General features: G+C 46.5%; 1 protein-coding gene across 13 annotated transcripts in view; it reads left to right on the plus strand.

Annotated features, from left to right (window-relative positions):
- Window positions 1-12,333, plus strand: part of Ccpg1 (cell cycle progression 1) — a 56,614-nt gene that overhangs the window by 26,847 nt on the left and 17,434 nt on the right. For 4 of the 13 annotated variants that reach the window (XM_076576678.1, XM_076576671.1, XM_076576677.1 and 1 more), the window contains 4 exons: window positions 1,032-1,153; window positions 3,583-4,913; window positions 6,876-6,973; window positions 7,493-7,594. In XM_076576678.1, the coding sequence (XP_076432793.1) occupies window positions 1,032-1,153; window positions 3,583-4,913; window positions 6,876-6,973; window positions 7,493-7,509 (1,568 nt within the window). In that variant the 3' untranslated portion in view covers window positions 7,510-7,594. Of the gene's footprint in view, window positions 1-1,031; window positions 1,154-3,582; window positions 4,914-6,875; window positions 7,595-12,333 lie in introns of those variants that run through there. The other 9 variants (XM_042281256.2, XM_042281259.2, XM_076576674.1 and 6 more) reach the window with 3 other exon arrangements.

Here is a 12,333-nt window from a genome sequence, read left to right on the forward strand (position 1 = left end):
GGGTAAAGGGGCTCACCTCCAAGCCTGACGACCTGAGTTGACCCCTGAGAGCCACAGGGGGAAGGAAGGAGCCGACTCCTACAGGATCCTGATCCCTGAATTTGTGTCATGGCATGCATGTGCCCCCTTCTTCCAACTCCTGCAAGTTGTCCTAACCTCTGAATTTGTGTCTTGGCATGCATGTGCCCCCTCTCCCACGAAAAGTGATTTTTTTAAAAAAGAAATCTCAGCCTTTAAGAAGTAGAAGGAGGAGTCGGGCGGTGGTGGCGTACGCCTTTAATCCCAACACTCGGGAGGCAGAGGCAGGTGGATCTCTGTGAGTTCGAGGCCAGCCTGGTCTACCAAGTGAGTCCCAGGAAAGGCGCAAAGCTGCACAGAGAAACCCTGTCTCGAAAAACCAAAAAAAAAAAAAAAAAAGAAGTAGAAGGAGGAGAATCAGGAATTCAAGAGTGTCTTCAGCTAAGTAGAGAGTTGGACTCTATCCTAGATGACTTAAGACCCTGTCTCAAAAAAAAAAAAAAAATTGACTTTGAGAATGATGGGTGTTTGTAATTAGACATTTCCTGTGCTACACTTCAGTATCCTGTAGGAAAATTATTAAGAATTGTACATTTTCCTTTTCCTTTGACTCTTGATCTGTAGGAAAAGAAACCCACTGATGGCTTATTTTTCTGTTTAAAGAAACACTTCAGAAAAGCTGAGTGTCTTCATTATAGCAAGAGGAGAACTTTCTTCTTGTCACTGTTAAAGGCCTGTGTTTTTCTTTGGAAGGGTGTAGTGAACTGCTTAAATGTTCCTGTGTGTGCTGACTGAGTTCACCATAGGTGTTCCTGTGTGTGTGCTGACTGAGTTCAGGTGCATTATTAGTCTGCATGGCCTGAGCTCCCTACACTGTCAGTTGGTGAGTCACATCATGAGGTGTTTTTAGGAAAGAATGTCCTTACCCAAGTTAAGTAGCTAGTGTTGATGGAGTGCTGTGTGCAGTTGTGAGTAGTGGCAGTCATGCTGTACCTAATGGCTTTTCCTTTCAGGCACAATTCAGATTCAGAAGCGTCAGCAGTTAGTCAGAAAGATCCACAGAGATGAGCTGAATGATGTGAAGGATTACCTCTCGCAATGCCAGCAGGAACAAGAGTCTTTCCTCGATTTCAAGGTGTGTATTAATTAAACATTGAAAAATAACTAATAGTGGGGCTGGAGGGATGGTTCAGCGGTTAAGAGCACTTACTGCTTTTCCAGAGGACCGGGGTTCAATTCCCAGCACCCACGTGGTAGATCACAACTGTCTGTAACTCCAGTTCCAGGGGACCTGAAACCTTCACACAGACATATAGCAGGCACATAAAAATTTAAAAAAAGGGGAAAAAAAGAAAAATAACCAATAGTGATGTAGAAATAATTGTTTGAGCTAGGTGTGGGGGCGCACACACACTATAACCCTATCATAGCACTTCAGGATTGAGGCAGTATGAATCAGGCTAAGTTCAAGACTAGCCTGGGCTATTTAGTACCACTGGCCTCAGAAAGCCAAGAAGGAAAAGAAACAGTAAAAGCCAGCAGTTGAACTCCTTAGGTGCAGTTACAGTAAAGATCAGTCAGTCAGTAATTGGGACGAGTGAGATGGCTCGGCAGGTAAGGGAACTTGTTTCCAGGCCTGACCACCTGAGTTCCGTCCCCAGTCCCCAGTTCTCACTCGGTAGAAGGAGAGAACAGACCCCCACAGCCATAAGTTGTCCTCTGACCTCCACGTGCATACCTACAGACAGACTTTAAAACACACAAATAAATGTAACAAAAAATGTTAATAAGTTGTTTAGTATTTTTATACCTGCTACATTGGTATGCATCATGTAACTTACTCGGCACTCCTGTGAGTGAAGTCATCTGTTTCATTTTAGAAATAGAAAGAGGTTCAGATAGACTAAGTAACTTTACAAGGCCAGCAGATCCAATTGGATTCCAGGTATCTAACTGCAAAGGTTTTTTAAGATGGGGTTTCTCTCAGAAACAGTCCTGGAACTCACTCTGTAGACCAGGCTAGCCTCGAATTCACAGAGCTTTGCCTACCTCTGCCTCCTAAGTGCTGGGATTAAAGGCATGCGCCACCACCACCTAGCTTTTCAAAGATCTTTTAAAATTGATCTTTCCGTGTGTGCATGAGTGCTTTGCGTGCATAGCGCAAATGTAGAGATCAGAAAACAACTTCAGGAGTCAGTTCTCTGAGATCCACCATTCAGGTAACTAGGGAATCCAATTCAGGTCATCAGGCCTGGCAGCAGGGACCTCCATAAGCTGAGCCATCCTGCAAACTACAGTTTTTTGTTTGTTTTTTAAAGATTTATTTATTTATTATGTATACAGTGTTCTGCCTCCATGTATGCCTGCATGCCAGAAGAGGGCACCAGATCTCATTATGATGGCTGTGAGCCACTGTGTGGTTGCTGGGAATTGAACTCAGGACCTCTGGAAGAGCAGCCAGTGCTCTTAACCTCTGAGCCATCTCTCCAGACCCACAAACTACAGTTTTAAATCTTACTTTTTTTTCCCATGAAGAGTAATGAGTTAATGAAACAACTATTTCAGTTAATTGTTTTCACATGTAAAATTCTGTTACTCTTTTTTTTTTTTTAAGTCTGTTTATGAATTCAAGTTTACTTGGATTTAGGAAAATAGTTAACTGTGTTACCAGAATTCAGACTGTCCTCTGTGTACAGAGACGTTTCCAGGAGACTCTGGACTTACACACTGACACACAGTAGCATTTCCAGCTACCCTAGTACTGGGATTAAAGGCATGTACCATGCTGCCTTCTTAATAATTTTTAATCCACATTGGTACTGAGTTGGGTATGTGGATACTAATGGCTGGTTGCCTGTTTACCCACAGAAGGCAAATGCAGCTAACTTTAAAATGTCTTAGTTGTTGGGTGTGGTGGCCTGTACTTTTAATCCCAGCACTTGGGAGGCAGATCTCTGGGTTTGAAGCTAGCCTGATCTACATTGTAAGTCCAGGACATCCAGGACTATGTAGAGAGACCCTGTCTCAGATGAATAAATAGAAAACTCTTAGTTCTTTACTCTGTAGGCAGCTTTTCAGGACAGCTCCTGTACTAACAAGATGGAAGGGCTTCCCTCACTTTGCAGTTGACAAATGTTGTGTGTGATGTGATGCAGTGTTAGCACTGAATCCGGGCCCTGGGTCTGCTAGTAAGTACTCAGCCCTTAGTCTGTTAGAGACGAGTGGAGTTCTGCCTGCTTGTCCTTGTTTGACTTCTTCCTCATCAGTGGTCCCCATTAGACAGAGCTGCCTGCTATGCGTTTTCTTCCATGTGACACTTGTAGTTTCCCTTGTTTTCAAGAACGAAAGCTTCCTGATAAATGACAAGTGGCACTGAGTATTTATTTTCCAAGTTCTAATACTGTTTAGCCACACCCAGAAGATCTGTGTGTATGCTCATAAACATACCTATATACACATACACACACATGTGAGCAGTAAAGGCTATGGTTGTTAGATGATAAAGATTTAGATTAAACTTTCCAAGCATTTGACATTTCTCTTCTCTTTCAAAAAACCATCTAGTCACTGAAGGAAAACCTTGAAAGGTGTTGGACCGTTACTGAAGCAGAGCAGATTACCTTTGCAACTCAGAAAAGGAATCTTGCTGCAGAAAACCAGCATTTAAGAATATCTCTGGAGAAGGAACAGAAAGCCCTGTCTTCACTACAGGAAGAGTTATGGCAACTAAGGGAGCAGATTAGATTGTTGGAGGATAAAGGCACAAGTACCCAGTTAGTTAGGGAGAACCAGGATCTTAAGCGGCACCTAGAAGAGGAGAAACAGAAAACGAACAGTTTCCTTACCGAAAGGGAGACTCTGGTAGAGGAAGCAAAGGTGCTGAAGAGGGACCTGGAGCGAGAACAGCTCACAGCCATGGCTCTGCGGGCAGAACTGGAGCAGGTGGTCCCTGGCCAGGCACGGGGCCAGGCAGACTCTGCCGGCGGCAGCGGCGTGTGGCCCGAAGAGAAGGAGGTGGCGCTGTTACGGCAGAGGCTGGCTGAGTTGGAGCAGAAGCTAACCTTCGAGCAGCAGCGCTCTGACTTGTGGGAAAGGCTGTACGTTGAGGCGAAGGATCAGAGCAGAAAGCCAGAGAGCGAAGGGAGGAGGAGAGGAAGCAGAGGAAGCCACAGGGCCAAGAGCAAGTCGAAGGAGACGTTTCTGGGGACAGTTAAGGAAACATTCGATGCTATGAAGAATTCTACCAAGGAGTTCGTGAGGCATCATAAAGAAAAAATCAAGCAGGCGAAAGAAGCCGTGAAGGAGAACCTGAAGAAGTTCTCAGATTCAGTCAAGTCGACTTTTCGACATTTCAAAGACACCACCAAGAACATCTTCGATGAAAAGGGCAGTAAGAGGTCCGGGGCTCCAAGAGCAGCAGCACCCGAACAGCCAGGAACAGCTCATGGTTATTCTTCGTCCTCACAGCACGAGGCGCCAGACCCAAAGCAGAACTGCAGAGGTCCTTCTGCACAGAGGGAGGGAGGGAGAGAAAAGGCCAGTCACTCGGAAGAAATGAGAAAGAATGCCAATTCACATCCATACAAGGCCAAGTTTGAATGTGCTGGGAAAGAATCTGTCAGGATAAACGACTTCAGACAGCTGATTGAGTGGTACTTACTCAATGAACTGGATACTTTTCACCACTGGAAAGAACTGGATCAGTTCATCAGTCCCTTTTTCCCAAATGGTGTCTTCAGACATGACCAGAAGCTCTTCGCCGACTTTGTTGATGCCGTGAAAGGTTACCTTAAGGGAATAAAGGAGTACCAAGTAGAGGATGACAATTTGGAGAAGTTGGACGGATATATATATAGACACTTTGGGCACATTTTCGCCCTTCCATTCGGACCCAGGTCGGTTTACATAAAACCATGTTACTATAATAGCTTCTAACAGTGGTACACTGCATAGTGTTTGTTTTGTTGTTGTTGTTGTTGTTGTTGTTTTTGTTTTTTTCCACTTTGAGCTTCTTGGAAGGTTACTGTTTGCAAGAGGCAAGCTTTATTGCTGCTGAAATTCAGAATAATCAAAGTTTTAAAATTTAACTATTGCAAACTGAAAAATCCATGTACTATGTAATCACTTAGGCTTGAACAGATGATTGAATTTCTACCATAAAAATTAGTTAAGGGTATATTAACTTATTTGAGCCAGTTTGGTTTCTTTCAGTATAATTTACATAATTAAGGGAAATTATTGCTCTTTAATCTTTGACTTAGGAAGCTAGAAACAAATAGATTTTAATGTGAAGTTGAGGTCGTGTGGAGCTGCCCCACAGAAATCATTGTTGGTTTTGTGTGACAGTGAGGAGGAGGACTCATTGAAGGCTTACTACAGAGAAGAGTGATGGATGGTCAGGAGCACAGTGTTCCATAATGTCCTTCATCTTTCTGTTCTGTAACTGCGAATGTGCGGTGTTTAGTTCTGAGAGCTACATAGTTCCATCTTGATGAATAAATGCAGGATGCCTATAAAATAATGAGACTGGGTTCTGGTGTCTTTAGTTCCTGAAGCAGGCAGGTGTCTAGTGCTGTAATGAGCAGGCTTAGGAGGCTGCTTTGAGGAAACATGAACAGCCTCTTGCTCTTTAGGGGTTAGGGGTGCACCAGTGGCATGAGGATGTAGTGACCTCAGGCAGTCTGGAGATGGTTGGAAACGCTTTGTGATCGAAGTGACCTCGCATCTAAACTTGTTTTGAACCCGGCTTTTGGAGAAGAAGTGAGGGTTAGTACGTGGGTAGGAAGGGCCTCTCACTGGAATGGAAAGGCATTGCAGAGGTGTGGAGAAATGAAGACATACTTCTTACAGAAACAGGTGGGCTGGGGGAAACCAGGGAAGTCTCCGTCTTGTCCTGAAGTGTCTGTCTTGTGAGATGGAGAATTCCTGAAGGATTTTGTCCTGGGGTGGATTGTGCCTAGCCTTTTGGATGACTGGCAGCAGCCAGGAGGGTCGATTGGCAAGCTGGGAAGCCAACTGTGGTGGTCTGCACGTGAGAAGCTGATGAGGCGGTAAGGAAGAGCGAGATGCTCTTCAAACAACGCCTAGTGAAACGGTTACTTCTTGTGTAAGGGGAGCAGAAAGAAAGTGACTGCATATACCTGGAATGGCTTCATATGTCTCTGGATGTTGAGATTACTCAGAGAATGCTGGAAGAAGTGAGTTGGTTTGGGAGGTGCCTGGTGACATTTATTTGGAGAGGATTGGTTGGCAGTCAGTTGCAGAGCAGTCTCTACTCAGACTCACTCCAAAGTCGGTCCCCATTGGAAGATCCGGGACACCGACATCTGTGCCAGTGATGTATAGAGAAGGCTGCTAAGCAAGAAAAGACATGAACGGCAGGCAGCACAAGAGCCCAGAGATAGGAGTCACATGGTAGAGCCGAGGACTGCAGGGTAGTTGACATGGTCTTTGTGTGAAGTGATGGGGAGTTAATTCTGCCTGGTGGTAGAGGGCAGGGGAAGTTAGAGACTGCTTTGCTGTGCAAGATGCATATGTGTATTTCAGGTGAGATAAAGCCAGTGGAGATGGGACTTTTGAAACTGGACTAATGGAAACATCTCATTATTTTATTGTCACGTTCCTGTTCCTCATCACTCGTTTGGTCTCCCCTTCCAGCCAGTGCAGGTGTCTTTATGTCTGTCTGTTTTTTTCTTTATGTTGAAAAGTAGTGATTCCCCCTCTTTCCTGATATCATAATAGAATTATATTTTATTTTTTTGCAATGTTCAGATAGATTAATGGGGAAAAACATTGTTATTTTTACTTTTAGAAAACTGAACTCTAACATAGATAAAACATGTGTTTACTACTTTCAGTCGACCTGATAAAAAGCAACGTATGGTAACTATTGAAAACTCGAGGCACCGAAAACCCGAGCAGAAGCACCTTCATCCCCAGCCTTATAAAAGGGAAGGTAAATGGCATAGATACGGTCGTGCTAACGGAAGACACACGGCGGGCCTTGAGATAGAGCTGGGCCAGCTGCCTTTCGATCCTAAGTACTGACTCACGGTTAAGTTAGGAATTAAGAGATGTGGATGTGTCCTACTTTGTTTGGTGTTGACATTAAGATGAAACGCCCAGGATGACTGTCTTTTCAGTTCTAAAAGACTGGTTTGACGGCTTGATATTATGCAAAAGCAAAGCTTACTAACTTGCATTTTCCCATAGCTTAGGTTTGTTAAAAACAAAACTTTTTTTTTTTTTCTTTTGCCCTGGAAAAAAAAATGGTAGTTTTATTAAGGAAGCCAGGCATGAAATACTCTGTGCATGAAACAAGGCTTGGTTTGAGGAGCCGAGCTCAGAGCAGCTCTGCTTTCTCGTTCAGGGCGGTGAGTGCCATCTTGAGTGTGCAGACTGGCTGGAGTGAGCTGAGGTGGGACTCCGCTCTAACATGTTTACTCTCCCGCTTTTGTCTCTCTGTGGGATCAAGAGCCCATTGGCTTGTGAGGAGCTTGCTGACTTGTTCTTGTGAACGCTCTTGCCCACCTCAACACTGTGGAAGAACAATAAACTGCACGTGAGGAAAACTAAAGGTCTCTTTCAAATCTGGCGGCGTGTTAGTGTTTTCCCAGAATGCCTCAGTGCAGTCTATGGTCCAGCTGTCCCCAAGTGGCTTCCTCTTCATTTCATGAATCACCCAGAAGTTTCCCTCAGTTATGCCAACCTCTCTGCAGGTGTCCTCACAGTTCAGTTCCCTCCTGTGTTGAGTCTGCTGGTTAACCTTCGTTCGTAGACATGTATGTGACTTCCAGTTCGACCCTCTGGCCAGTGAGTATGGAAGAAAATAGCAGTCCTCTCATAGCTCCCCGAAGTGAGGAAGGCATGGATCTCCTAGGAGTAAATAAAGACACATTTGCCAGGTGCGGGTTCAAAGAACTGCAGACTCGCCAGTGATACTTTCTCCTTTGCGACTTTTTCCTTTCTTTCTTTCTTTTTTTGTTTTGTTTGTTTTTTGAGACAGGATTTCTCTGTGCAGTTTTGGTGCCTGTCCTGGATCTCACTCTGTAGACCAGGCTGGCCTTGAACTCACAGAGATCTGTCTGGCTCTGCCTCTCTGGTGCTGGGATTAAAGGCATGTGCTACCACTGCCCTGCATGACTTTTTTTTCATGAATTCGAATTACGCAAAGTTTCTCAGGAAAGGAGCGACTTCTGGCAGCTAAACATACATAGTGAGTTACAGAACTGGGCTGATTTCACTGGGGGAGAGACCAATTATGGAATCACTGCAGTCATTCAGTTTGTCAACTTTACTGGATTGAGAACCCATTGCGGGGTTGGGGTGGGCAGAAGACGTAGCTCAGTTTTCACGTGAAGTTCTGCACCCACATAAAACGTTGGGCATGGTAGCTGGGCACAGTGGCATAGCACATGTCTCTAGCCTGCCCAGCACTTGGGAGGCAGAGGTAGATGGATTTCTGTGAGTTCCAGGCCTGCCAGGGCTACACAGTGAGACCTGTCTCAAAAATAAACAATCCAGGCATGGTGGCACATACCTGTAGTCCTAACCCTGGGTCATTGGAATGGGGGCAGGGTAGGGATCTGGGGGACAGCTGGCAAGCCATAGCAGTTATGCTCCAGGTTCAGTGAGAGATGAGGCTCAGAGAGGGACAGGAAGAGGCATGAGCTTGACCCTCTGGCCTTCCCACATGTGTGTACAGGAACACGAACACACACTGAGGAAACAAGACAGGGCAGCAGTGAAGCCCATCGGGTGAGTTTATGTGTCTTCAAAGAACTGGGCAAGACCTGCCCTGGATGTGGATGTGCTGTGGTCCAGTCTGAGTAAAGAAAAGGGGAGAGCAACTGACCCAGGACATCCCCCTCTTTGAGATGCCGTCCCATGGACCAGGCAGGCTCGCATCCCTCCACTGCAGCTGCAACTGGGGAGCTGCTCCCACCCAGCACCATGGCCCCTCTGCCGTGATGTGACAGTGTCCCCAACCTGAGCCTTTCTCCTTAAGTTGGTTCTTCTCAGGTCTGTGGCCAGAGCCATCAGAGGAGGAACTCATATAGGAGATGAAAGGGATCAGTGAAGCCGATTGGTCTAATCCAGTCTAAATGCTGAGTTGACTATTGCAAGTTCCGTACCTTCTCCAGGACACTGAAAGTGACCAAGTGGCTGGGGAGGGACGCATTGCTCCGAAACTCTTGTTGTAGCCAGCCCGAGGGATTGAGGTAGAACACATCTGCTTCATCAAGATACTGAGTTTTTCCAGTCAAGTCCGGGGGACACCGGAGAAACCGCATGGACAGTGGGCAGTGAACATGGCTGTGTAGAGAGGTCAAAATAGTTAAGCACCCCACGCTTCCGTATAGTTTCAGGCTGGCCTTGAACTTGTGGACCTCAGGCAGGTCTTACCTGTAGTAAGGAGTGGAGTGACAAGGCATCATGATGAACACGGAGGCTGAGGCTGGGTCAGGGCCCCTGGGGCACACGTGCCGAATGTGACTCATGACATCCAGAGTGCCTCTCTGATGAACGAGGCCAGTGTAGAGAGCCAGCAGCAGATTTGACAAGAGCAGGAAACTCAGGGCTGCCTTCCGCCACGCCTTCAGGTGGGCCAGTGAGTATCCTGTGCGGACGGAGATGGGTAGAGGGAAGTGGAACATGGCAGTCCTGCTCTTCTGTTACCAGCAGATACACTTGTATGTAATTTTCCACGCAGACTGTATAAGCCACGGTATTGTGTGGCAAACAGTGAATCCACTTCTGACCACTCTCCACCACCATTGTACTCAGGCAAGGACTAGCCTTTTGCTGGTGAGTGAAAGGTGTGGTGTGGGTAATGGCTGTTCAGTCTTAACTCGGCAGACATACAGTCTGAGGGCATCTGACATCCTAAGATGTACAAGGGGGTTTCTGACAAAGGACAGTTGGAGGACAGTTACATGGCTAACCTGGACTAAGCCATGATTTTCTTTGAGGAAGCACCACTGCATGTTCAGTCACACCCAGTTAGATCCCACCACCCAGGAGGTCGTTTTAGTTGCATGTAATATGGAGGTGCAGTTCTCATAAACATCAGTCCAAGTGCCCACTTTGCTCCTATTGCCTGGCCCTAAGAGAGATGGATGCTTCTGAGTGTGGTGCTGGGATGTAGCTAAGTGCCAGGATGCTTGCCTGGCTTCCGTCTAGTGTACAAGGTACAAACCACTCTATGTAAGTTAGCTTTGGGGATGTATGTGGGTTTTGTATCTTTTTGAGATGTGTTTTTACTAGGTAGCCCAGGCTGGCCTCACACTGAAGATCCTCAGGCCTCAGCCTCTCAAGTACTGGGATTACAGACATGTACTACCAATGCTGATAAATGTACTGGGTAGCTGACTATGCGGAGGCTGTAGGTTTTGTTGTGTAGTATGACAATCGGCACTCTCCTGCAGTGACTTAACAGGGTGGTTCACGCAGTGGAGGGTGAGAAAAAAGCCCCAGCCTTCATTTGGTAATTCCATCTCCAGTTTTGTACAGTGGCAAGGACATCTTAAAAAAACAAACAAACAAAAAACCCACAGGGCTGGAGAGATGGCTCAGAGGTTAAGAGCACTGGCTGCTTTTCCAGAGGACCTGAGTTCAATTCCCAGAAACCACATGGTGGCTCACAACCATCTGAAATGGGATCTGAAGCCCTCTTCCGGCATGCAGTCTCTGTCTGCAGATAGAGGACTCATACACATAAAATAAATAAATCTAAAGGGGGGGGGGCTGGAGAGATCTGGTACCCTTTTCTAGTGTGCAGGCATACATGCAAGCAGAATACTGTGTACATAATAAATAAATAAATCTTTTTAAAAAAAAACAAAACACTGGGTGGTGGTAGCACATGCTTTTAATCCCAGCACTCCTAAGGCAGAGGCAGGCTGATCTCTTGAGTTCGAGGCCATACAGAGCAAGTTCCAGGACAGCCAGGCCTACACAGAAACCTTGTCTCAACAAACCAAGCAAAACCCCCCCCCCCAAGGTCAAGGAAAAATGCCAATACCTTCTAGTACGTTCTACCACTTAGAAGTACATGTTAACGCTTACATTCCCCCCTCCCCCCCCCACAGCTGAGGATGGAACCCAGGGCCTTGTGCTTGCTAGGCAAGCTCTCTACCACTGAGCTAAATCCCCAGCCCCACGTTTACATTTTTAAGCACTGCTGGGAAGGCTGTTAGTGTTGGTGTTTACATGAGAAAAAGGGGTTTATTTAGCTGAAGAACCAGTGGGGGAAGGGCGAGGCTGAACTGTGTCTAAAGCTGAGTCACTGGGCACAGACATAAGTACCAGGAAGTTTAGGTTGCTGCTCTGTTAAGGAAGTAAAGCTGTATTTTCACCAACCACAACCCGTCAATACTAAATCCTACAAGAAAGGTCTTATGGTGGAACTAGGAACATCAAACACCAAAATTAAGAGACTATGTATATTGTGTGTGAGGTAGCACAGAGCAGTAATCCCAGCTAATAGGGAGGTCTAGGCAAGAGGGGGGCCAGTTCAAGGCTAGCCTGGGCAATTTAACTGTCTTCAAGTTGAAACAAACTGCTTCCAGGGACGAGTACTAGTCTGGAACTTTGGTTTCTTCTGCTTCTACTTCCCCAGTGCAAGGATTGCAAGTGGTTTTTGTTCCCTTGAGACAGGATCTTGCCATGCATTTAACCCAGGCTGGCCTTACCCAGCAGTCCTCTGGCCTCGGCTGCTAGAGTGCTGGAGTACTCTCACTGGCTTGTTGCCTTTAGAACACAGAGTCCGTCCTGAAGCAGTGCATGAGTAATGTTGATGGGCAGATCCGAACTCAGAACAAGTACTCCATGGGAAGCGAGGGCTCTAGTGGCCGGGAGGAAACCAGTGGACACCTAATACTTGTTGGCAGCTCATCACAAGTGCATCTCAGCACATCTGCCTTGGGCAGTAGTAGCAGCTTCCGGTTACCATAAGAAAGTAAGGCATGCTGTACACACTAAGGAACGATGCAGACATAGCCTTACAGGGTTGAGAGGAGTTCTGGCTAGGTGAGTGCCTAGAGACTGAAAGCTTGCTGTTTTTGCACCTCTAGAATCTGGCCTGGCTTTTGACTTGCTGTGACCCAAAGACTGGGGGAAGGGTCTGCAGATTGCAGGACCAGGCCACCTCCCCTCCCACTCTTCTCTTGGAACCCTGAAAACCATGCATGAAGCTCCACCTGACCTGCTGGGCAGTGACAGGACTCAGGAGCTACGGCTAGCCTGGTCCCACACATCTAGAGCCCTTCCTAGGCAGGCCCAGGCCCTGTCCAGTCAGTGGGAGTGAGCACAGCT

The sequence above is a fragment of the Peromyscus maniculatus genome, chromosome 7 (genome assembly GCF_049852395.1).
Source record: "Peromyscus maniculatus bairdii isolate BWxNUB_F1_BW_parent chromosome 7, HU_Pman_BW_mat_3.1, whole genome shotgun sequence".
NCBI classification, from domain to species: Eukaryota; Metazoa; Chordata; class Mammalia; order Rodentia; family Cricetidae; genus Peromyscus; species Peromyscus maniculatus.